Genomic DNA, 25,105 nt, shown 5'->3' with positions numbered 1-25,105 from the left:
GGCAGAACTACGCATGCCCTGCGTTCATGCTGCATAGGGTCCAATTCGCTGTGGAAATTGAAGATTGACGTACAACAGCATCGATGCCTAAGCCTTTCGGCGGAGTAAGAAAATAAGCCACACAGCTGAGTAGTGTGACAAAATCAAGAGGAAATTGATCATGTCAGAATTCGACAAGACAGTTAAATCTTTATGTCCGTTTACCTAAGGCATACTTTCGTGCAAGTGTTGTTTTCCTGGCCACCAGTCTTTCTGCCCTGAGATCCAGCCATTCCACATAGCCACAATGAACTCCCTGTATTTTTGTCCTGAGGCACACATGTCAGCATTAAGCCTCACACAAAACCGGTTCGGGCCATTCCCCAATGCTTGACTTGCATTTCATTAACAGTTGTGCGCCAGTGTTTCAAACTGAAATTAACTGATGCGAAATGGTGTCCCGACCTGATATTGAAAGCACCGCATCCACTTACAGATTCCTTATTGAGCAGCTCCCTGAGCACGAGCGAAATCTCTTTGGTGCGGCTCGGCTGACGTGGCCGCCAAACTCGAGTACGTACTATATCTCAACTCATCAGTTAGCACAGTGCGGAAAATCTCAGTCACCGTGCTCACCCTCTCAACCTCTGATCTGCCCCATCTCAAGTCAATCAACTCCCCCCCTTTTGTACTCCGGACTCTCTACTTTGGCGAGTAAAGATGGACCAGACAGCTGCAAACTCCAAACCAAGTCGCGTATCGCACGGCTACAACCATGTCAACACCCTCGCCGACCATCACCTTTGTTGGAGAAACAACGACACGACGGGGTTCCTAGAACCAGTGTGGCCGCGAGAACCCGATATTCAAGTCGCACGCAAGCTCGCCCTTGAGCATCTCCCAGCAGATTTATTTTCTGATGCCTGCATCTCACCCTTCGCCCAGGGCGCATTTCATCGCCTGTATTGCCTCTCTTCCGACCACACGACTGCTGAGTACCTCATGCGCGTCGCCCTTCCCGTTGATCCCTTCTTCAAGACGGAAAGCGAGGTGGCCACCATGGACTACATCCGGCGGAATTCTTCAATACCGGTACCCGAGATCATTGCCTACGCGTCTAGCGCCTCAAATGAGCTCACCTTCGAGTGGATTCTCATGGAGAGGATTCGGGGCGTCCGCCTCGAGCAAGTCTGGGACACGATGCCCTTCCAGGCCAAGATGCATCTCACAGTCGAGCTGGCCCGCTCCCTCAAGGAACTCAGGCAGCGTCCATTTCCCATGCTGGGTAGCATTTACTACGCGGATGTCTGGAACCAGGTCGACTACATGCCCACTCTAGGACTCGATGCCGGCATTGATGGCACCTTTGTTATCGGGCGCATGGTCTCTACACGCTTCTTTCGGGATAAACGCCTCCTCCTTCGCCCTAACCGTGGGCCCTTCACCACAGCGCGGGAACTCGCTACGTCCCAGGCCACTCTGCTCGCCCGGCGCATTCAACATCTCTCACCCTCTCCTGGGACCGAGTACTACTGCGAAGCCGACGAGATGCTTGCTGACGATGGAGCCGAGGTGCTCGAGACGGTCGATAGGCTTGTCGAGGTCGTACCTCGAATCTACTCAGCGACTGACGACCCGGAAGACATCAAGGTCCTATGGCACGATGACATTTCTTTGATGAACGTGCTTGTAAATCCCGAGACATACAAACTTGTCGGCATCGTCGACTGGGAGTCTGTGAGCATCGCGCCAGCCTTGGAAACAGAGGACGGGGTCCCACATTTCCTTCAGGGAATTTCTGTCCAAGAACCTCCACCAGTCGGATCCCTCCCCCCTGAGGAAGAGGAAGCCATGGTCGAGATCCGCAAAGATTGGGATTTGGTCCTCCTGCGCCGCAAGTACGCTGAGATCGCGGGACCCATGTATAGTCTGAGTCTTGGAGCAGATGCGAGGATTGATCTCAAACGAGGGCTATCTAGGTCTTTGGCCAACTTTGAGGACAGATGGACAAGCGCACGGTATTGGCTAAAGCAAAATTTTGGGGCGAGTGCCTGAGATCTGTCTTGTTCCAATCTGAGGCATTTCACAATTACAAATCGTTCATGTTGCACAACCGTCTTCTTTTCGTGGTGGCTTTTTGGAGCTCCCTTGTGGCTTGAAAATGAGGCCAGCCAGAGACGACTATCTCTACCGGATCGAGGCTTACAGTCGCCCGGCTTATGTATGTGAAGCTTCATCTTATGTAATTGTACCTGTTGTGCAACTAACATGCTGCTGGTCAAGCAGCATAATGACCAATAACGCGGCCACTTTTTGGAGCTCGGACAGGTGAGGGGATTATATATATCCAGACACTGACAAACTTGGCAATGACGTTACATCTGTTTTTCGTCCTTATCGCTATCAAGTAGCGAAGCCGAATAATTCGGGCGACAACAAGAGACCTTTGTATACCTGGAGATCAACCACCGTATTAACATGTCCAAAAAGATCTTTTTGAGCTTCCTCGACGAGATTCCGGATGACAAGCTGGAAGGATTCCCTCCGCGAAACGGGCAGATCACCCTCTACACGCAGAAGGAACAAAACGGCCAGAATTACCGTCTCGATAAGCAAGGGGTATATCTCATGAGCATCCAGTCATCCAGACACTAAACGCTGACTGGACTTTGACAGTTGACATCCGACAAGCGCCACAACCTCCAGATCCAGGCAAACAAGCAAGCCAAGTCTACTTCGGTTCGGAAGCAGGCACCTAGCACTGTTGCCACTGTTCTCGTTCTGGAGTGGTCTGACCCGGCGGTGACGCCTGGCCAGGTTCGCGATGCGTTCAAAAAGTCATACAACAATGGTGGAAGCGTGGAGAAGCTGGGCACGCAGCCAAAGCCGGAGACGAAAAAAAAAACCAAGTAGTAGGACTGCGTAAGCCTCAGGCCTGTCGGTTCTGTGCGGCATTCGGGCTTATGGAGATGCCAGCGTTGCGTCAAGGCGTTGTTTTTGCAGATATGACCGGCTATCTCACCATAATAGTTAGGTAGGATTGCTACTACATGATGTAACACCTGGCAGTGCGTATTTACTACTAAGCCCTTGCTAAAGACGGGCGGAAGCGTAGTGATGCGGCTAATATGAGTTAATAACTCAGCAGCAAGCTCTTTCTACCTCTAGACCTTACGAAAGGCCTGTCTGTAGATGCCGTCTTCGCCTCTGTTGCCGATTGTCTTTTGCGGGAGACCCAAAAACAAGCGACGGTACTGCGGATCGAAGGTTGATTGATGCCTAAAGCTTATGACGCCTCCACGAAGCATATCAAGGCGGATCGAAGGTGAAGGGGATTTTGAGACCTTGCGGCACTTACTGCCTTAATGGCTATTATCGGAATCATTATCTTCTGAGTCAGAATCCTCATCAACTGAAAGCAAAGGAGAGTTCTCTTCACTGCGTGTCTTATACCAGAGCATCATGTAATACGCAGCCTGCTGGGATGTTGTCTGTACCTGACCTACTTATACCTGGCAGTGGAGACTACTCGTACGATGTCTTAGTCCAACTAGTCAGCCATTTCTACAAGGGGAGTCATAATAGTATCCCCCCTAGTTCCTACTAATCTAACTCATTCTTAATTAATACAAGCGATGACAGCGCAGAGACTAGAGGAAGTGCCGGCACAGGGGATCATATTGCAAAGGTCTCGGAAACTAGCGATCAACAACTAACACTGCCACGTCTCGACAATCAAGTCCTTGCTTCTTCTGCTCCTACCGTCATATCAGGAAGTTGCCAAATGCAATTAGGGCATGGAGAGTTGGTGGAAATTGCCGTGGAAAACGTCAACAGAACCGCTACACTATCTTTAAAGGGAAAAGAGCCGTCCACGGGCAATTCCATTCTACTGGCACGTATCCCTAACAGAGAGGGCTCGGGCCATGTCCAACCCCGCATAATTCTACCCGATTCCCTCAGCGGCGTGGTTCGAATCGTCCTTGACCATGGGGATTGATACATGGAACAAGCTTTCTGAAACTTCTCAATTACCTGTTCCGAGACACAGACAAATCTCTCTTATCATTGAAAGGAGCCCACATTCTTCAATGCTAGAGAATGGGGAATCTGGTTCCTCAAGTTGTCAGATAGAGGATAAGGAAGAAGGAGAGCATTGAAGCAATTTCGTACCTAGGCGATCTCATTACATTGGATCTCTATCTTACACCCTCGTTCTACAAGCATAAAGCGTATATCAGAGGCGGTGAGGCTCGTGGCTGAGAGCTTAATCAGCAGACAGAACTTAGAGTCGGCGACATGGCCATGTGCATAACGACGAGTTTCGAGGAACTGGACTTGGCTGGCCAGAAGTTCAAGATTAAGCTACTAAGGTACGATGAAAGTTATTTCAGGTCACTTCAGCCTTATCCATGATGGTGATTTATGCGACAAATGTTTTCATACACCTAGCTGTTAGTTATTGAACAATGTCTCTCGATCAATCTTGTCCAGCAACTTCCCGTCAGTGAACCAAACATCCATTGCCTTGGCCATCCCTTCAACATAAGCCCGAGGGGCATCATCTGACATAGCCTTGACAAGCAAATCCTGCGACATTTCGTTCGTATTATCCGCCCGCCCAGTGGCTACCACCTTTTCCTCGTAACGACGGACAGCAAGATCCATATCATCTGGGTGCGCCTTGATTTCATGGAAAAGATCCAGGGCGTCTAGCATAGCCAGGTTCGCACCCTCTCCTGCAAACCACGACATGACATGAAGAGAATCTCCGATAAGACTCAAGCCAGGGTGATGATCGTAGCGTAGACCCAAGGGCATGCGATACTGTGCGCGGGGAGTCATGTTTGTGTCGACATTGCGGATGACATCCTGGAGACGCGGGTCCCAGGTGGAGAAGAAGTTATCAATCAGATAGTCGGTCATTTTCTTCGCGTCATTCCAGTCGAATGAGGGATCCTTTGAATGCCAGTTCTCTTCGACTCGAAGACAGGGGTAGACTCTCACGCTGTCATCTCCATTGCGCTGGATGAAAATGCCACTGCCTTCGGAGAGGAAGAATGAGGTGCCACGACCGATGAATCCTCCAAGTTCGGGAAATCTCTTGTCCAGATCGGATATACGACAATCGATGACTGTCAACCCTGTGTACTTGGGCGTCCAGCTCGTCAGAAGCGGTCGAACCTTAGACCAGGTTCCATCAGCCCCCACAAGAAGGTCAGTTACAACAGGCTCAGGCTGGTTCTCAAAAACCAGCTCAACTCTTCCATCCTCTTGCGGAACAATCTCAGATAGTCGATGATCCCACTTGATATTCTCCGGGTCGAGAGACTCAATAAGAATCTTGCGAAGCTTTGCCCGGTCAATCTCCGGACGTCCCTCTGCATCAGCAGTTGCTTTGTGGAACAACCAAGCAACGGCCTTTTTATCACCAAAACGATAATCCTGGTCGTGATAGCGTGCGTACTTTTTGAACTGCTCCTCAAGACCAGCTTCGAACAAGGCTGCTTGACCAGACTCTGGATGGAGGTCGAGGGAACCGCCTTGGAAGCGAGAGCTAGTAGACTTTTCTCGCTCGAAAATCGTAAAGGGGATCGAGTGGTGTTGCAAGAGAGCCGCGAGGCTTAGACCAGATGGTCCTGCTCCAACGATGGCGATGTGCTTGGACATGATGAGAAGATTATGATAATTCTTTTTGAAGTAGGACTTGTTGGGAATGTTGGTTTGGGAGATATCTCATACGGTAGAAGCGAAATCAAAGAACTTATATAGACTTGGCTAGGTGTCCTATTCGGAACATACGGCCAACCTATACAATTTTGAACACCACATGAGACTCTCCTTCGCGAAATGTCACCAACGAAAATGATCAACAATTAACCCAATTTTTACCTTTCGGTGATACCCATGATGCGAACACAAAACCCGGCATCCGATGATGTCGGCCTTTTCGGCTTAACTTCTTCCAACCCTCGGCCTTTTTTTATCTCGGCAAATATTATCCAAGTTTGACTCAGCTGCTCTGAAGATGAACTTCCTTACTTTAAAATAACGTAATAATCCAGGATGAGTGCTTGAAATGACATGAAAACCTATCATCAGCCTTAGTCACAATGCAGAAACTCACACCACAAATTGTTATTGTCCCAGCATCTTTTGCCCCACCATCACTATACGTCAGACTTGTTCAGAGCCTTGCACAGTATTCATTAAAGACAACTGTCATTGATCTCCCGTCTGTGGGGTTTCGTGACACGCTGCCAGCTGCTTCCATGGAAGAGGATGCTCAGCATATCAGGAAAATCACTACGAAGCTAGCCGATGAGGGCCATGAGATCATCCTGGTGATGCAGTCTTATGGCGGTATATGCGGTACAGAGAGTACGGTTGGAGTCTCCAAGACAGAGAGAAAAGCTGTTGGGAAGCCGGGAGGTATAATCCATCTCGTTTATATCAGCTCCCCTGTACCTGAAATCGGAGGCTCCGTCAAGACCACGATGGGCGATAACATGCCCCATTTTATGAAACTCGAGGTAAATGGTCAACGCCTTCACAATTCAAGCTTATATCTAATGGTTGAGTAGGGAGACTACCTCAGATCCGATCCTGAAGGCTGCGCCATCGTCAATTTCTCAGACCTTCCGAAAGCCGAGGCGTTGATATATGCAAAGCAAATGACAGCACATTCCGCACTGAGTTTTGCTGGGCCACTCAAAAACGGAGGATATTTGAATATTCCCGTTGCATATATAGTTTGTGAGAAGGACATTTCTGTCCCGCCTGTTGTCCAGAGATCTGTCATTGATATGATTTCTAAAAAGAGCGGTCGAAACGTCATTACGTTTTCTTGCGAGTCCGGACACTTTCCAACTGTCAGTATCCCGGGCAAAGTAGCCTCTTTTATTTACAAGGTTGCTACTCAGACCTTTGAATAGTAGTGTTTATGTAGTTTCACGAATTAATCTGTTTTCGATGCTTTTCAAACGATAGCTTAATGGTGTTTCCGGTGACCAACAATGCTTAACCTCTGGTGCCGCTATAAATCATGATGCATCCGAACTGAGACGACAGGCGTCGTCCATAGCTCTAGCAAATAACTAATCATATCTGCTATAATGCCAAATTTGGCCCTAAATATCTGCGTGCGCATTTGCACCCCTAGGTATGAGACAACGTTGCTCTTCCAACATGACCGTAAACTCGGCGTTTTGCCGTTGAAAACAATGACCACCGATCATCTGACACCCTCCGACGTCGGGTCGGCTAGGGGTTTTCAATTATAATCTTGTCCTTGAACCTCCAGTTGTCCGATCTGAATATGCCGTGTACATACCAGGAGTATGCCGAGAAGAATAGTCCGAGATAAGCCGGTTTCCTACTTGTTTTTTCATACAACCAAGAATGTTCCTCTGACATCTTTCAACGTAGTTTATAATTTAAATTGAATACTTTCCAGATCATCTTACTACTAGCCCAAGAACAAACCTAGTAGGGAAAGTGAACAATGGCTAACAACACTCGCGACCTGCACACACTAAATACCCTCGCTGGCAAGACTGTGATCATAACAGGCGGCGCAAACGGTATAGGAGCCGAGACTGTGCGATTGTTCAACTCATATGGAGCGCATACAGTTATTGCCGATCTTGAACACACTCGTGCTGAGGCGGAATGTGTCATTCGATCCTTGAAGCATCCTGCCTCAGCGGTATTCGTCAGTGTCAACATTCTCCTCTGGGATGAAATGAAAGCCCTTTTCTCCCAATGCATACAGCATTTTGGCAAGGTCGACGTTGTTGTAGCTAATGCGGGCATAATGGAGAGTGAAAGTCTTTTTGATATTGAAACCGTCGACGAGCAGGGAGAATTACGCGAATCAACCGAAGGGTTTCGCGTGATTGATGTTAACCTCAAAGGAACCATTAACAGTAAGTGTTCTTTTCCACTGTTGATTTTCTTGATTGATCTTTCTATGGCTGACTGATTACTCTCTTGTAGCGTTGCGGCTCGCACTGCATTACATGCAACACAATGAACCAACTTCTCATGGTGGTCTGAGAGGATCTGTGGTTCTCGTTACTTCAACATCAGGATACTTCGGAACTACTGGCGTCGGCGCATACATAACGTCGAAGCATGGACTCACGGGCCTACTTCGAGCGTCACAGCAAGTTGTGCGAGGCCTTGGTGTTGCGGTCAATGCTGTTGCTCCGTTCTTCACGCCAACACCAACCTTCAGAGAGTTGGCCGAGAAATGGAAGGATTCGGGCCTCCGGTCGAATACCCCAGGAGATGTCGCTCAGGCTATCGCCCTTGCCTCTGCACAGAATGAGACTGGAAAATGTTACATGGTAAGCCCAGTTTTCCCCAGTCGCCCGTCACTGCGATCTAATTTTGGCGTAGGTTGTTGGGCGGAAATTGGTAGAAGTGGAAGATAGCAGAAGCCAGCTTATTGAGCAGTGGCTTGGACAAGAAATGACAGAATTGCTACAATCTGCTAGCAAACTCTTTGAGGACAATGGTTATCCCTTGCCTAAAAGGCACAAGGATCTCTAACTTAATGCATTAGTCCACCCCACAATATAGTATAAATAACTTTAATACCTAAAGCAACTTTATTTATTTTATATTTATATCTGTCGACTGTTATATGCCAGGAACATCTGTGACATGTTTCGTTTTCCTCGTAAACTTGTCTCTGAGTTTCAGATTCAGGGTAGCTGCCGAGTCGTTTTCTGGAGACCCCCACTTCAGCATCGTAATCTCAACTTGCAGACTCAATTGCTATCCAATCGGAAGGCAAGATGGCCGAGCGGTCTAAGGCGCTGTGTTCAGGTTCAATTCGAACTAGTAACGATTCGCAGTCTCGAAAGGGGCCTGGGTTCGAATCCCAGTCTTGTCAGATTCATTTTTGCAAATCAGACGATCAAGTTACGCTTTATAATCACGGTGGGATGGATGTACGCGGTCATGCTGTGGCTTGTATACTCGTATCTCCACAAGCCTTTGGGGCTCGAGGGGACACGCAAATGGTTACAGGGATACAGGGATGCAGGGCATAAGGTGGCTGCCAAGCCACTGTCAATGTCCAATTGGCATTTATTTTTATTATGCCATAAGAACTATTGCTAGTCTTGATAGCAGTTAAAATTGCAATGTGTCTAATCTCAATAGAGAATATTCTTCACGTCGTGGAATGTCGAATAAGACCTGCACGTGCCGATGACGATAAAAACCGCAACAACCATAATTATTGAGTTAAGCGCACACGTGCTTCAGAACAAGAATATAATGGGGACGAGTGCTTGGCGCCAATTAATTTCATTCCAACAAGCCCCCTTGTAAGTTGTAGCCCTTGCAACGCGCGGCGCTTTCGGATTTAGCAGTCATATATGTACATTGGACAGGGGACCTTATCTTAGTGCCAAACCTTGTTTTCCCCCCCAGGTCCAAGAGCCAAGGCACTTGGTGCTTCATCTTTGTGTGAGAGATGCTGATGCCAAGAACCCCCTCCCCCTCGTAGAGTGGTAGAGTGGTCATCCAGCCACAATTCCATGACGACCTTGCCAAGTCTGGCTGCTACTTAAGAATCTCGGTGGCCACTTTATGTTTCCTTTGCTAAACATCCCATCTCTCACCATGATCTTCTCTCGTATATCTCTCCTCTCGTTGTTATCGGGCGCACTGGCCAGTGCCGTCCCCCAAGGAGCGAATACCTGGAAGACTTTACCTTCTATCCCCATTGCTTCCCGGCAAGAACATGGCGTCGTAGCACTCTCGGAAAAGACCCTTGCAATCATTGGTGGAATCGTTCCCAATCGCGCGGCCAATGGCTTTGAGACGACTGCCCTTATGCAATTCTTCAACACGCGCTCGAATTCATGGCGTCGATACGTCACTGAGGCGCCCGTGAAAGTTAATCATCCCAATGTCGCGGCAGTCAATGGCAAAATCTACCTTCTCGGCGGACTTTCAGATATCGACAAAGGCGCTTGGCGAGCATTCTCAGACTCATGGGTCTACAATCCCGACGTCGACGAGTGGACGGAACTCGACCCGATCCCTGAGAGTGAGGAACGAGGAAGTGCAGCGGTCGGTGTTTATGGAAATATTATCTACATGGCTGGAGGTATGCGAACCTTGGAGCCAATTGGACCAGGCGGAGAACAAGATACCGTCAATTTCGTCTCTGCCTTCAACACCAAGACGTCACAATGGATCGATCTTCCTTCAGCAGCAAAGAAGCTCCCCGAAGGCCGTGATCACGCAACGGCCTCCATCGTCGGAACCAAATTCTACGTTCTCGGCGGTCGTCTCCGCGGCCAGCGCAACGTAAAAGACACGGTTTTCATCCTCGATCTTGAAAATCTAGAAGCTGGCTGGACAACCAGCGAAGGCAGAATGCCTACTCCGCGAGGTGGTGCCGTTTCCGGCACAATCGGCACCAAAGTCTACGTTTTAGGCGGCGAAGGAAACACAGCGCCCGAGTCGGAGGGCATGTTTGACCAGATTGAGGTCTTTGATACAAAGACCGGGAAGTGGGAGGAGCTCGGTACGATGAAGCTGCCAAGACATGGAGGTGCGGCTGTTGCGATTAATGGTGGCATTTACCTTCCAGGTGGAGGCATTACGGAGGGAGGTTCTCCGGTTGATACCCTGGATGTCTACTGGCCATAGCCGGACATTCTCTGTTTTTTATATGTGTATTTCTAGCGTTTAATGATTGATGTCTCTTGACTGATCCTTCTAGTCCGTTCGGGTTCCGAGTGACGCTTATTGTACGTGGATGTTTACGTAAGCCACAATCGTGAGCAGAATTGTCGATGCAGGTAAGTAAGCTTATCCTTTGTATATTGCTTAAAGTGAATTCGATGGTTTTAGTATAGCACATCATGCATCATTTGGGACTCGGATAGGTAAAACCAACTGGCCTTGATCCTTCATTAGATGAAATGACATAAGCCATGATCAATAAATACCGGGTTCAAATAATCATGTTACAAAGATCCATTGCCTAAGCTACCTTAGTCGAATGTCCAAAACGACCAACGGAAATATCCTATCTGAAGATCAGGGAATTTTCAAATAGTGATGACATAACAGAGAGTACATAAGTTAGTTTATGTAAAATAGCTAGTTGTGAGCGTACATGATTTTTATGTTTTACAGAAATGTACTATTCCTCCCCAAGGTCGACTTCAGCCGTGTCTATTGAACAACTGCCCTGGCATAACTCAGAGCCTGCTGCAGCACCAAGATGCATAATAATGGGTGAACGGGATAGGGCTACAGTTGGTTCCCTTCCGATAACAATTGCCGAAATTACCTCCGGTAGTGTAAGCGATCGATGGGTTATTGTTGTCGCATCGAAGACCATAACCAGAAGGCCAGCCACCATCAACGTCGCAAATATCTCCCTCGTTGCGCGAGTAAGAGATCATGCCGCAGTCATTGGCGTAGATGGTCGCGTGCAGGTCACCGCAGCTGGGGCCGCCTCTGGGGTCGCCCAGTGTGCATGTCTGCCAGGTGCCTACTGCAACTTCACCATCTCTGCAGCCTGTTCGGAGAGCTGAGGAAAGGGTGGCTAGGCCGAGAGGGAGAAGCAGGGCGTTTGAGACGTGCATTGTGTCTATCGTAGTTCTATTGACTTGTTAGCATACGGCATCTTGTCGAAAGGCGCGCCAAAGGCTAGGTTCGTCAAGAACTTACGGAATTCAGGTGACAAGACCTAATGAAAGTTTGCTTGGTAGTTGTTGAGAGAGTGAGGAATCTGAATCGGAAGACTGACAGGCAAAGGGACGCTTTATGTAGTAGAGCTCCTGCGGCTGGACATACAGAAACGCGAACCATCGACATAAGACCATGGTATCAGCCTATTCAGTCGCCGAGACATGACCAAAGTTCCAAAAAGCAATTACCCAAATTTCTCAATAAAACAGAAATGCTGACAATGTTGCACCATCGGGTGGATAGCATTTTACCGGAACATCTCACCCAATTACTCGGTCCAAGATTGGCTCTGCCAGGGACTATCAGCAAGTCAACAGAAATCTTGTATCAGCCATGACTTAGAGCATGGTATTACAAGAGGATTTAACATCAGTGATTGGCTATTGAAGTTCCAAGGTAATCTCAGGTGTATTTCAATCGGCTTACTGTGCCTGTTAAGCCCGCTTACTGACATGGCCATATTCTTAGTTTTGTTGGGGAATACGACATATACATCCCGATTGGATATGACAATGATACCTCGGAATATGAAGGTGAGATTTATCTTTTTGTAACTGATGAGCAGGTAAACTTGGCTGGGAACTGATCTAAACAATCATAAGAGAGTAAGGACGTATTTGTTGTACATGTTTCTGGATACGGTGCTTACGGCCTCCAGCGTCATTTCCACGACTCAAGATATATCAATACCGAAAGATGTACTGCAAAGCACTAGGCTTGTAGTCGACCGGAAGATGAACAATTTCCTCTTCTGGGTAAGTGCTTGATCGTGGCTTTAAGCTTATGTTTTGGTCGCCGCTTACTATTCAGGGGCGGGGCATAATAATCTAGCTCTTGCTTACTGATCGACTCCGAGCATGTAACTGTGCAAGTCGGCCTTGATTTGACGAAATCTTGCACTTTTGCCGTTTCTTGAGCCAGGTAGGACTCCTGATAGTGTTATCCAGATTGCTAAATAATGCTATATTAAGAAAGTCTATGCTGCACAGAGTCTGAGGAACTGTACACAAGAGCTTGCTACTGACAGGCAGACAGTTCAACGTATTTAGTTGCCAAGTCAAGACTGGAAGTATTCATACACCCTGCGATAATAGTCGGAGTGGCCACGCAATACCTTTGATAACATAAGCACAGATAGCTTTCGCCGTCTTTGTCTTTTATTTAGGTTTTTCGGACGGGATTCTTTTTAAAAGACCTTCGGCGAATATTCCGAAAGACGTGGCACTAGCACTCATGCCGGGTAAAAGCCTGGCTATCCAGTAGCGTAATGGGGGACAACAAAACATTGTATTCATCCATGTTATCAAGATACGGCACTGGATACCACAACTCCGTGTTTGACGTCTTCCTTAGGCTAACAGATCTTTTTCATATGAGCAAAAGATTTGAAACGCTGAACATGAAGAGGCTGAGGAGAGTAGCGATTCGACAAACAATAGGGGGGAGACTCTTACCTTGATAATGAAGAACTATCTAGAAACGGCGTTTAGTACCTAAGTAATGGAACGGCTAGTCGTCGCCGAGCTCGTGCGTAGGCTTATTGTGTAATGATTGAGAAGAAAGCTTGATACAGCGTTACACCTGTTGCTTAAGGTGTATGCATTTCATATGCAGCTTGTTTGGAATAAAGTTTCTTGACTAATCTCTTGTAAAAGTAGATATATAGAATATGAAGTATTGGAATTCTGGATGCCAAGTCCACCTAATGATCACGAGGCTCCCTATCCCTTCGAGAGCCCAGGATCACCCTACTTACATCTAAACGAGCTTCACAGTGACGACACCCTTACTGGGGACAGAGACAGAGACAGTGTTGCTGTCAATCTTAGCGTCAGTGGGGGCAAAAGACATGCTGTTGCTTGTAACATAGGCCTTGGCAGATACTGGTTGGTAACCCTGGAAGGTAATCTTGGAGGTCTGCCCGCTCGATCCCGAGTTGGTGATAACAACTACAAGAGACTTATCAGGGTTGCGGAAAGCGCCCACGATGACGTCGGATATAGAACCAGATGCTGCAACTCGCACAGCGCCGGGTCGAATGTAGCGAGACCACATGGCGAATGCATAGTAGATACCAGAAGGTGTAACCTTGACACCGTCGAGCGCGTCGAGCAAGTGGCTGGCACTTTGGGACTGCTTGACTTCAAAGCCCTCCCAGTAGAGGTAAGCAGAGAGCTCCGCGTTCACCATGGCGACGGCGATCCTCTGCGCCCACGAAAAGCCTTCGTTCTTGGCACCGCTCTTGTACCAGGTCGTGATAAAGGGCTCGCTACCATCACCCGCTTCCGTGTTCCACTTTGGCAGAGACGTGATTGACAGAGGAGTCGTGGCATCAGAGCTGTACGAGTGTGAGGTGATGACTCCAAGATTCTGGGTTGATCCGGCCTTGACGAGGGCATCGGTGTAGCTGCTCTGCACCTTCCACCCAGTAGCATCGCAGCATACGATTTGTACATCGAGTCCTGCAGACTGGATGGCTTTGTGGAGCATTGGGATGAAGTCGATGGCTTCCGCAGCATTGGAGCTGATTTGCATCTGACTATAAGAGGTCGTGAAATCCGGCTCGTTCAGAAAGCCGATGTGGCTGATCTGGAGGCCCGAGGACTTGTAGAACTGAACGTATTGAACCAGGAAGTTCGCATAAGCTTGACGCCAGTCTCCTGAACTACATGAGTGCCCGGGAGAACCGCAGAGGAATCTAATACGACCAATTAGCCGCTGTTACTTTCCATGTCATGCTCAGCAGGCGATCAAATTACCCAGGTTTTGAGTCATCCCCGCTGGTCTTCATGAAGCCAGGTGCACCCCAAGCGTCGGCGAAGATAGTCTTGACACCGTATTTGACGGCCTGGTTAGTGAACCATACCTGGCCGGCGTCGTCGTTGTCCCAGACGTACTTGGGCGGACTGGAGGGAGACCCAGGGTTATTTGGCTCGATGTTGCCTGAACCAGTTGAGCCCGAACCAATCTTATTCCTGATGATGCTGAACCCAGCACCATTCTCGGTGCTAAATAGATAGTCAAGAGCTTGCTGGCGAGCCTGGGTATTGGCGTTCTGGAACTCCTTGGCTCTGCCAAACGCCTGGGAGATACCGAAGCCGTCGATGCGCTGGTGCGTGACGCCCACATCGACCTTGACGGTAAGTTGCCCACTCACCAAGCCCAGGAAGCCGATGAGGGAAACAACATTAACAGATGCTTTCATGTTTGAGGTTGGGCTCAGAGCAAGATGAACGAGAGTTGGTACAAGATTGACTGCTAGTTATGACTGGTTAGTGGGGAAGTTGGCTTGGCATTCTGCCCCTTACCTACTAATTTATCACAAACAGATACCTATATATATATATATATGTGTGTGTGTGTGTGTGTGTGTGTGTGTGTCTATCAACTCCATCATGAGAGTAGCTCGTCGTGTTTGCCTCAAAGCAAAATCACGGTCTACTGGGAGCCCCGGCCTCTCTTATTCCACCAACCAGCTTCGCTCCAGCCTTTATAAGGCTATTATATCGCAATCAAGACGAGTATAGAGGAATGATTGACATGGGCTGGCCTATGATTGATCATCAGTTGTCAGTTCACCTTGACCACAACAACAGGGGGCGGCATCTCCCGGATATAACGGCACAGAACAGATTGATCTAGTTAGTTAGCATAGGTTCGGCCTAGCCCGACTTGGGTATGCAGCTTGTCGGAGGAAATGCTGTCTACTCCGTATCTCATCCTTAAATTCCAATTCGCGGAATTGCCTTTAGGATGAATTGCGCAGATAGGCACGGATACAGTAGCCACCCCGCACCTTTAGTCTGGAGATGTGTCAGGACTTAGAAGCCCCTCTACTGTATTATACTCCAGGTGACACCTACTGTACTTATCAGTACCGGCTCCCATGCTGTAGATCCGGAATATCACGGCTTAGGCTTGGATGCGCTCTAATCATCTTTATGTCTGTAGTTGCCCACCACCAGTGTGAAACCCTACCATCCCATGCGGGTTTATGCACCCTCAGAGGATAAATATGCCTTTTCCTCTCTGCCTAAACCATCACTTTTAGCCTACAAAGAAGCCAATCTTAGTCCTCTCCGAGTTACAGTCGACCAAACTTATTGTATTGCATTGCTCGCACACCTAATACATGTCTGCCATGGATCAAGACTCCGGCCACATTGCACAACTTAAATCAGTCCAGAATGTCCTCGCAAATATTGTAATTCCCAATGCCCATGACATACGTGGACATGTCACTCTACCTGCATCTTTAGATTGGCAGATGGAGATGGGCCACAGATCCGCTGGACATCGTCTCAGACAAGGCCAGGGGCACCATACCACCAGGCATTGTCAAACGCCCCCCTGTCAGCGCCGAACCTCCACTGGTTAACCTCTCTGCCTCCATCACTTTCTAAGACAAGAAGATCGGCCGGCAATTCGAACTGGCAGTCCGTCCCTCGGTGAGCTTGGCGCAATGATCGCGATATGGGATGGCCAATTTTGCTCGTTCCAACTGCCGGGAGGGCCAACAGATCTTCATGGCGGCCAGCATTGGGAACGAACCGCTTAATTGGGTAGCTGTGAGTGACGGAGAAGCAGTCCTTACGTCTCAATTCGGCATACACGGACTGCGAGATCCGTCCATAGTACGCTCTCCTGAAGGAGATAAGTTCTATCTCGTCGCCACAGACCTCAACGTTGATGGAGCCTATTACGGTTGGCAGGGTTGGGACTGGGCTCAGAGTGGAGCAAGCCGATATATTGAGATTTGGGAGTCAGACGATATGAGCTCTTGGTCTAAACAGAGGCATGTTCTTGTCGCTCCTCCTGAGGCCGGCATGGCTTACGCCCCTGAAGCCATCTGGGATCCTGAAATTGAAGCATACGTGGTGTACTGGACCTCGTCTCTGTATGAGCCCGGGACTTACTTCACAACCAACATGTCAGATCCTCGGCGAAGGCATCCGTCGACTCGAAACCAAACCCTCTACGCTACTACCCGCAACTTTGTGTCGTTCACTCACGCCGGCAAAAGTTATGAGTGGTCGTGAGAAGTCAGGAAAGTTGGACGCATTGATCATCAGGAGCGAGTCGGACGGCTGCTATCATCGCTTCGTGTGTGACCGAGTCTCTACCAGAGTCGACGTAGAGAGTTATGCGCATTGCGGTTCGGAGGGCGTGTACCAGGAAAAGGCCTCGTCAATCCTGGCAGCCGAGAGTGACTGGACACTCGTGGCCAGCGGCATTACTTACAACACCATGGGCACAACTTATGCAGAAGCGCCACTCGCCTTCAAGGCCAACCCAGGTGATCGACGGGCTCCCGGGTACTATCTTTTCTGCGATCAGATTTGGAGTGGTGCACCAGCAGGAAAGCATATGGAGGAGCAGCTACACCCTTACTGGACTAGGAATCTTAATTCGGGCAGCTGGACGCCAACCGAATGGGACCAAAAACCAAACTACAGGTATGCTCAGGGGGTGATGCGACATGGCTGTATCTTTGGTCTCACATCAGCTGAACACGCCAATTTACGCGGCGCAATGTTACTGCGCATTTATATCCAGCCGCCGGCTAAGAGAAACTACGGCGTGGGAGAGCAGCTGGACCTGACAGGTCTTAGAGTGTCTGCATTGTATTCAGATGGAGTTGAGGATCAGGAGGTTTACCCCGGGTATGGGGGCTACGCTGTATCCGGCTTTGTATCAGACACTGCCGGAGTAAAAAGGGTGCTAGTCTCGTATAATGTAGCAGACATCACCAAGACGGCTCGTTTTGAGGTGGAGGTAGTGTAGACCGCACCTTGCTTCTGTATGTTGACTTGCCATTCCAATTAACGAGAACTTTTTCAGGAGTCTGTTTCATCTCAGCTGTGCCGGTTACCAACTTGGCATAAGACGGTCCATCTCTTGGCAACCACTACGTGCCGATCAAGCATAAGCGGGGTAGAACCTTGTAATATCTCGTTGGGGTTAGCGAAAAGCCATGAAATGACACGCAAGATGGAGCAGTACAGTGGAGTGACACAGGTTTGGGTTTAGCCGGATGCTCGAGAAGCAATTGGTGGTTATGTGCTGTGACATCGGACACTTGTCCGCAACGTCCATTAGGTTGCAGACTCTAGCTAGGTGTCGTGGCCTCCGAACTCCGCATCACGAGGAGGGAAAGATGTGGGCTATTGGAATTGGTATGGATCATGGAGGGAATTGGCTTGTGGCTTTTGCCTGAATCGGTGGAAAAGCCGTAGCGTGTGTGAGGCGCGTGATATAAGCACCGACTGTGGGAACTATTAGCTCAAAATAACCCTAAGCTCTGGACCAAAAGACATTAGGTTATCTTAGTCAGATATATTACTATTTACAACCAGTATTCTCCAGAGGCTATCAGGACTCTCGCCAGATAACAGTATTTACATAGAAGGTTTTATAATTTCCATAAACTTGCCCTGGATAGGAATAGTAGGAGGCAGCCATAAACAGCCAAGCTATTTCTCGCTGGGGTCTGGCAATTGAGATTGCTTAACTGGTGAATTCGGGCTGACAACGAATTCCAACACGCCGATCTTGATTCCTTTGGCAGTTGTGACGCAGATGTTTTCTTTGCAGTTGAGACTTGTGGCTGAGAGCTTTCATTACCACACTGAACTTAGCTCGACCTGTCGTCTAGAGTCCTTTGTCTCGGTTACCCAGTCGGCCGACTTCAATGGCGTAGCGTGGACCTATGGCCATCACTCAAATTCTTCAATTTGCACAGTATTCCAGCTCGATCATCTGAAACTCGGCGGCGGAATATGTTCATCATCCATAATGCAAGGGATTATAGGTCAGTGTGTCCATGCATTCGCTCTACTGAGCCAGATGTGTATTTTCTAACAATTGAATCCCACCATTAACGCGTCACGACCTTCCGGTTGGCCCAAACCTTTCCGAATATAACACCGACATATGTGTCATCTGGTTTGGTCAAAACGATTCGGATAAATGATTGTTCTTGTCGCTATGCGAACTGCCATCTTGGTTTCCTGTTGTCTCGCTAGATCCTTGGTTTTGTGGTATTGAGCTAGATTATCTTCACCAAGGCACTAGAGGTATCTTCTCCCAGTCTCTGATAGGGGACTGAAATCTCTTCAAACGTCGGCCTTATCATGGTTAAATCCGAATTCCTACTGTGATATTCAGTAAGACATTATGGGCTAGATGTCTTATTTGCAGTCGAGAGCTGTGGCTAAAAGTGTAATCTCCCTTGTATTTACAAGCGAAGTGCCCCAGATTGATAGGCCAGAACGACTGGCATTGTAGTGGGGATGTGGACAAACTGCATTGCAACTACCGAGTAATGATCAATCACATCCGGTGCAAGGGATGAGCGATCGATCGATACTATGTTTCACTTGCTATCCTCCGTAGCGTAACCAGTCCTGTTTCAGCTGCTATTCTCCCTACCGTAATCAGCCTTGTTTCACTTACTAGTCTATGTAAGGGCAGTATTCATTGCATCTTAGGTACCAAGTACGCAAGAATATCGCCAATCCATGAGGCTTCTATCTGTCGCAGACAAATAGATTAAAATACCTGGCATATGGCTGACAATCAAAAGGGATAGTAAGACATTACATAATGCCCACAGCGCGGAGTGAACTATTATTTGGCGTAGAATATTACATCTAATCTCCTCCCTTTATTCTTACAGTATACTTTACCTGGCCATTGTCCATAACGCATAACCACGCAGATTTGTGCTTGAATAGGTATCAGCTCTTGCCTACCATCTGAAAGATGCCGAACTCAAATCGACAGTCCAGTGAGATGACGCCGATGCCCATCTACGACTCTTCAGAGCAATCACCTAGCAGCCGGCACGTGGCATTTTGCTTACAAAAGAAATGGAGCCTCCTCATTGCATCCGTTGCGAGCTTTATCGCCTGCATGGTATTCGCCTCCATGTATGGATTTGACTACTCGACATTGAGTGGCAACGACAACGCCAGGAGCGATTGGTCATCGCTTCGCGAGTATTCGAGCTTTCACGAAGCGAAAAACGTGTGTGGTGCAAAAGATGAGGTTGCCAACATGACTATTTGGAATGCAGCTGTCGAAAAGACGGGACAACTGTTGGATGACATGTTTACGTATGTTCCAGTCAATCATGGCATGAAGTATACTCGCCTTGGCTGACAAAAAAACAAAGGATCACGGTTCAAGCGTATAGACGCGACCAGTTGAAGTATACCCTCGATCATCTCACCGCTTACAATACGTCCTCCCTATACGAAATTGTCGTTGTCTGGAACGATAACAAGTCACCACCACCGAAGGACTTCGTGGGCAACAACTATGTTCCTGTTAGGTTCAGGGTCTCCAAACAAAACAGTCTCAATCAAAAGTTCTTACCAGATCCTGGATATATGACTCAGGGTATCCTCCTCTGTAACGACGACTGGAATTTTAATCACACTGATATTGACTGGGCATTCCATCAGTGGAGGAGATCGGGTATGAGTCGTCTCACGGGCCCTTTTGCGGGCTGCTGGTACAACAACGAGCATGATGAAGCCATGTATAGCCTCTGCAGCGAAAGGCCCAACAAGTATCATATGGCTCTCACAGCTCTAGCTTTTACGCACCTATCATTTTTGGAATACTACTGGTCAAATGATTCACTAATGGAGAGCTTGCGGGAATACGTCGATTCTAAGTCTAACTGTGAGGATATTGCCCTTAACTATGTCGCGAGTATGTTGACTTGTGAGGGACCACTTCAGATCTTGGGCCTGGAAGGGCTTGATCACCAAGCTGTCCAGCAGGGCATCAGTACTAGGCCTGGAGATATTCAGTTGAGACATCGCTGTCTGAGAGAGTTTAACAAAATGTTTACTTACAATCCGCTTCAAGAGGTTGATATCTATTTAAGAAGAGGGGTTGTTTCTATCTAAGTAAAACCTTTATAAATTTATATCTATTTCTTTATTTCTAGACTTATTGGGGTTGGCATATGAGCTAAAGTTTTCTAGATAGTATATAAAAGCTAATGGCTACTATTCCTACTGCTTAATAGTTAATATTCAAAAACTAAACTTTACATTATATAAAATCTTAAAGGACAAGTAAAGCATACCGACATTTAGTCATAATACATAGCTATATTTATTAGTAATTGCTGGCATTCCTGTTAAAGGTCTGTAAGGGGCTTCGGTGGCTAATATGTTAGACATTGTAGTAAAATGTCTAAGTTATGAGCTACATGTGTCTTATTAGCTAAGACTTATAGCTAAGAGCTAATATTAAACTTGGTAAAACCTTACTTAGGGAGGCTCTGCAAAAATGCAAATTCAGGAAAGGCTTAGAACCTTTTACTATTAAGATTAACAAATTGAAATTCTTTTTCTTTACTCTCTTTAGTATTTTTATATCTTTATAAATCTTCTTAGCTATTAACTATATAAAATTATATATTTTTTTTTCTATTTATATTCTTTAAGCGTACTATTATTTAAGTTACAAGGGTGAACCAGATACTTAATTAAATAAAGGTTAGTAAATAATTATATTATATTTTAGGTTATCCCGCCCCCTGTCTGCATGGATGTCTTAATATTATAACAGCCACTAACCCTGCTCCCCTTTTCCCTGCCATTAGTCATTGCTAATGTGACTTTGCCCCATTCCAGATGATTCCTTTATAGGTCTGGGCATTATCTTAACCTTACATCGAGAATACTCCATTTATCACAACAAGGATTCATTAGACTACGGAGCAAAAGTAACAAAATGATAACTCAATTTTCGCCGTCTGACCCTATCATATCGAGAATACTCCTTACTACTTTCTCTGTTTTGCTCTTCACTTTATTTGCTTTCAACACCCTGCTCCCTTCTGACGATCCGTATCGTTGCCAGCCGCTACTGGGAAGCAACGGACGCTATGGCAGTTGGATAAATACTCCGAATGAGAATGGCTCTCGGGCACCATTTACCAACTGGCAGCCCGAGGGTTGCATGCTGCATCACTATACGCCAGATGATATAAAGCAATGCATGGGTGATCGCCCACTCCTTTTTTCCGGCGACTCGACAGTTAGGCAAGTTTACTGGGCAATGGCACGACTTGTAAGTTATCTCATGCAGGTGTTTGCATCATCACTTTCTAATTGACAAATGCTAGCTGGATCGCAAAATGGCAGTAGAGCTTCGTGAGAACACTGATCTCCCGAGTAACTACATATTCAACCTGAACGGTGTGGAGTTGAGAAGCATCTGGAACCCCTATCTTGAGACCTCTGCCTTTGCCAGCCAACTTGAGGTTTTCAGTAAGAAAAAGCATGGTCTGCATGAGGAGAGGCTACAGCATTGGAATCAAGAGAACCATGGTCTATACTCAGAAACACATGATGAGGTTCCTGGTCTTGTTCTTTTGGGCGCTGGAGCGTGGTTTGCTCTGAGGCAATTTAACCATGTCTCGTATCCCAGCTTCAAAAGCGCCTTGGACAATATCACACAGATCCTTCACCTCGAAAACCTACCCGACTTTGGAACAGCTCCGATGGATGCTCAAGGTATAGGTGATGAAGTATTCATTGCCCCTGCCAAACCCCCCGATTACGATCTACTTCCTAAATGGCGAAAGGCAGCGAAAGGATATCAGAGAGGTGAGCTAGAAGCCCTCAACGAGTACCTGTATAGCCAGGAAGACAAGCATCACCTTCGGCTACTTCGATCCTTTCCCGCACTCTCTTATCAACAGCCCGAAACTATGGTTGATATAACAGAGACGGGGATGCATGTCATTGATTCGGTGGCCGAAATGAAAGCCAATATTCTCCTTAATCTTCGATGCAATGCCAAACTCGATAGAAAGATTGGTCATCCATTTACACGAACCTGCTGTACCGATTACGGCCAACGCTCATGGGCCCATTCTATTATGCTTTGGAGCACTTTTGTGTATATGACTTTCTGGACTGTTATGCAGCTTCTTAATATCTCTATACCTACAACGACAAAGCGGTGGATGCAACCCAGTACAACAGTCGCCACATTTGCTGTCGCTCTGCTTTACTGCTACTTGGCAGATCGCACGCAGATCTTAGCCAAAGGTAACAAAGAGTTTACGCCTCAGGAAGTCCGAATTCTTGCCTGCATCTGCCTCATTATAGCCTTGGTCACAGTCCGCAAGACCAAGCCTCATATAGCTCCTTGTTTTCCACTATTATCCAACAGTAATCTGGCGGAAGACACAAACATCCTGAGCAAGGATCAAATCGATGAGTGGAAAGGGTGGATGCTTTTTACCCTTCTCATCTATCACTGGACTGGTGCTCCACTCAACAGCCCAGTGGAGATTCTGAACCGTCTACTTATTTCTATCTACGTCTTTCAGAGCAGTTACAGCTATACGGTATATTTTCTCGTCGAGAAGGACTTTTCGTTTCGCTATATCGCTGTAACACTCTTACGCCTCAACCTTCTAAGCTGCACTCTCTCTTACACCATGGGCACAAACTATATGTTTTATTTTCTCCCGGCCTTTATCAGCTTCTGGTTTCTGATCACATACGCTACACTTGCTCCCTATCGTCGCCTTAATGATCGCAGCGAAATAGTTATCGGCAAGATCACAGCATCGTTTATTATAGTAACAGTGATACTCAACTTCACTCCGGTTTGCAGAGGGCTGTTCAAGCTTCAACAGCTCGTTTTCAGTGGCAAGTGGGATCACGATGCATTCATTTCCCAGGCGGTTGCCGACGGTGTCGTTCCATTCATTGGCATGTTTGCAGGCGTGATTCGCCAACACGTCAGACACAGTAGCACTTGGTACACAGATTACAGAAATGCTATCATTCCATCGATGGCAGGACTTCTAGGATACTCTTACTTCTATGCCCGTCTGGAAGATAGGAGTGCGTTTACATCTCTTTATCCTTCTGTATCAATCATACCCATCATGAGTATTATCGCGCTTCGGAATGCGACAACGACTCTGCGAAACTACAACTCGGCCGCTGCTGTCTGGCTTGGGAGATACTCTTTAGAACTCTACGCCTTCCATTTTCATATCTTGCTGGCTGGAGATGGAAGCGGTCTTCTTCTTCTAGATAACTTCACACGAAATAATGGCCTCTTTATGGGCCGTTGGCGTGACCTTGTTATTCTACTGCTAACATACCTCTATATCAGCTATGCAGTTGCTGAAGCGACAGATGGTTGTACTGGACTGTTGACAGACGCAAATACAAAACAGTTCAGCACTATCCAGTCCATTTTAAAACACCTAAGTAAGTTAACCCTTATATTCTATTCAACTTCAACTAGCTAGGTATTAACCTCTGCTTATAGCGGACATAAATACTCTATTAGGAGTTATAATTATCCTTGGTTTATTTAGCCTCTTAAATCGGGTAGGTAAGACATAATATTAATAAGCAAAATATATAGTTAAACTAATTAATCTTTTAAATAGACTTTTTAACTTAAATACTTAATAAAAGCTCTTACTGATCAACTCCGAGTATGTAAGTGTACAAGCCGGGTTTGATTTGACGAAACATTACACTTTTTGCGAGTCTTTGATTTGGGTAGAGCTTTCGATAGTGTTGTATAGATTATTGATCGCTGATTCATCAAGTACAGCATAAAAATAAAAACTGTATATCGCTCACCATTTTACCTGGGTCAATGGCTCATCGGTCTTGAACAATAACGTCAAACGTATGAGTATTATTAGCGGCTCATTCATTGTTTGTGTTCGCAGCCTGAAAGCTTAACCTTATAGACCGCAGTTATCCCATAGGTAATTATTCGCGGCATCCTTGCCAAGATAGATGTATTAGCCGCCGAAGAACAGGTAGTACAAGTAATCATTGCTTAGTGGCTAGTCGAAGTCTCACACGTGGGGGTTCTGGTAGGATCAAGAAAAGCCATGGTGCATATGGTCTGAGGAACTGTACACAAGAGGTTGCCACTGATGGCCTAGGTCCACGTATTTAGTTGCCGGGTTGGAGCTGGGAGTGTTCATGACCATACGACAAGAGCCGGCGTGGCTATACCTTTATACGTAGCTATAGATAGTATCTGCCGTCCTTATCTTTCAATTATCCCGTGCTAGGCTTAGTAATATATATTCTGGTAAGTTATCAGGATTTCTAGTAGTTAGGATTAAATATTAACTAGCTATCCTTATTTATTAAAACCTTAAAAAAGTCGCCATTTATAGCGCCGCTGCCTTCAATAATTCTAAAGGTTAGAGCCGTAATGGCGTTATTGCTCTCACCCTACCACGTCCGTCAGGAGCGAAACCATAAATGGGGAAGAAAGACGTTATCTCAAGCAGATTTGAACAGAAGGTAGTATACCCAAGTATACCCAAGTCCATAGAAGGGCCTTCCTCTTCCTAAATCCATCGCTATTG

General features: G+C 47.0%; 11 protein-coding genes across 11 annotated transcripts; 8 read left to right on the top strand and 3 right to left on the bottom strand.

Annotated features, from left to right (window-relative positions):
* Window positions 1-699: 699 nt before the first annotated feature.
* Window positions 700-2,034, top strand: FSUBG_2092 (kinase; the record flags this gene model as incomplete). The annotated part of the gene is made up of 1 exon (XM_036679829.1): window positions 700-2,034. The coding sequence occupies one exon, from the start codon at window positions 700-702 to the stop codon at window positions 2,032-2,034; it is 1,335 nt and encodes a 444-aa protein (XP_036542368.1).
* Window positions 2,035-2,457: 423 nt separating this feature from the next.
* On the top strand, window positions 2,458-2,892 carry FSUBG_2091 (uncharacterized protein; the record flags this gene model as incomplete). The annotated part of the gene is made up of 2 exons (XM_036679828.1): window positions 2,458-2,598; window positions 2,656-2,892. 2 exons carry the CDS (start codon window positions 2,458-2,460, stop codon window positions 2,890-2,892), a joined length of 378 nt encoding a protein of 125 aa, XP_036542367.1.
* Window positions 2,893-4,434: 1,542 nt separating this feature from the next.
* FSUBG_2090 (monooxygenase FAD-binding protein) lies at window positions 4,435-5,649 on the bottom strand (the record flags this gene model as incomplete). The annotated part of the gene is made up of 1 exon (XM_036679827.1): window positions 4,435-5,649. The coding sequence occupies one exon, from the start codon at window positions 5,647-5,649 to the stop codon at window positions 4,435-4,437; it is 1,215 nt and encodes a 404-aa protein (XP_036542366.1).
* A 443-nt stretch (window positions 5,650-6,092) lies between these two features.
* Window positions 6,093-6,914, top strand: FSUBG_2089 (uncharacterized protein; the record flags this gene model as incomplete). Its single annotated transcript, XM_036679825.1, has 2 exons — window positions 6,093-6,512; window positions 6,564-6,914. The coding sequence occupies 2 exons, from the start codon at window positions 6,093-6,095 to the stop codon at window positions 6,912-6,914; spliced, it is 771 nt and encodes a 256-aa protein (XP_036542365.1).
* A 569-nt stretch (window positions 6,915-7,483) lies between these two features.
* Window positions 7,484-8,535, top strand: FSUBG_2088 (short-chain dehydrogenase reductase SDR; the record flags this gene model as incomplete). Its single annotated transcript, XM_036679824.1, has 3 exons — window positions 7,484-7,907; window positions 7,978-8,330; window positions 8,383-8,535. The coding sequence occupies 3 exons, from the start codon at window positions 7,484-7,486 to the stop codon at window positions 8,533-8,535; spliced, it is 930 nt and encodes a 309-aa protein (XP_036542364.1).
* A 1,083-nt stretch (window positions 8,536-9,618) lies between these two features.
* On the top strand, window positions 9,619-10,656 carry FSUBG_2087 (kelch domain protein; the record flags this gene model as incomplete). The annotated part of the gene is made up of 1 exon (XM_036679823.1): window positions 9,619-10,656. The coding sequence occupies one exon, from the start codon at window positions 9,619-9,621 to the stop codon at window positions 10,654-10,656; it is 1,038 nt and encodes a 345-aa protein (XP_036542363.1).
* A 499-nt stretch (window positions 10,657-11,155) lies between these two features.
* Window positions 11,156-11,603, bottom strand: FSUBG_2086 (uncharacterized protein; the record flags this gene model as incomplete). The annotated part of the gene is made up of 2 exons (XM_036679822.1): window positions 11,156-11,187; window positions 11,306-11,603. 2 exons carry the CDS (start codon window positions 11,601-11,603, stop codon window positions 11,156-11,158), a joined length of 330 nt encoding a protein of 109 aa, XP_036542362.1.
* Window positions 11,604-13,467: 1,864 nt separating this feature from the next.
* On the bottom strand, window positions 13,468-14,914 carry FSUBG_2085 (cellulosome enzyme; the record flags this gene model as incomplete). Its single annotated transcript, XM_036679821.1, has 2 exons — window positions 13,468-14,407; window positions 14,469-14,914. 2 exons carry the CDS (start codon window positions 14,912-14,914, stop codon window positions 13,468-13,470), a joined length of 1,386 nt encoding a protein of 461 aa, XP_036542361.1.
* Window positions 14,915-16,235: 1,321 nt separating this feature from the next.
* On the top strand, window positions 16,236-17,493 carry FSUBG_2084 (arabinosidase; the record flags this gene model as incomplete). The annotated part of the gene is made up of 2 exons (XM_036679820.1): window positions 16,236-16,744; window positions 16,782-17,493. The coding sequence occupies 2 exons, from the start codon at window positions 16,236-16,238 to the stop codon at window positions 17,491-17,493; spliced, it is 1,221 nt and encodes a 406-aa protein (XP_036542360.1).
* Window positions 17,494-19,473: 1,980 nt separating this feature from the next.
* On the top strand, window positions 19,474-20,822 carry FSUBG_2083 (Exostosin-2; the record flags this gene model as incomplete). The annotated part of the gene is made up of 3 exons (XM_036679819.1): window positions 19,474-19,826; window positions 19,886-20,430; window positions 20,797-20,822. The coding sequence occupies 3 exons, from the start codon at window positions 19,474-19,476 to the stop codon at window positions 20,820-20,822; spliced, it is 924 nt and encodes a 307-aa protein (XP_036542359.1).
* A 643-nt stretch (window positions 20,823-21,465) lies between these two features.
* FSUBG_2082 (o-acetyltransferase CAS1) lies at window positions 21,466-24,033 on the top strand (the record flags this gene model as incomplete). Its single annotated transcript, XM_036679818.1, has 3 exons — window positions 21,466-21,804; window positions 21,860-23,972; window positions 24,014-24,033. The coding sequence occupies 3 exons, from the start codon at window positions 21,466-21,468 to the stop codon at window positions 24,031-24,033; spliced, it is 2,472 nt and encodes an 823-aa protein (XP_036542358.1).
* Window positions 24,034-25,105: the final 1,072 nt, after the last annotated feature.

This window comes from Fusarium subglutinans, assembly GCF_013396075.1.
Source record: "Fusarium subglutinans strain NRRL 66333 chromosome Unknown NRRL66333_c0000018, whole genome shotgun sequence".
Classification (NCBI taxonomy): domain Eukaryota; kingdom Fungi; phylum Ascomycota; class Sordariomycetes; order Hypocreales; family Nectriaceae; genus Fusarium; species Fusarium subglutinans.
This window is presented reverse-complemented; position numbering and strand designations above follow the sequence as displayed.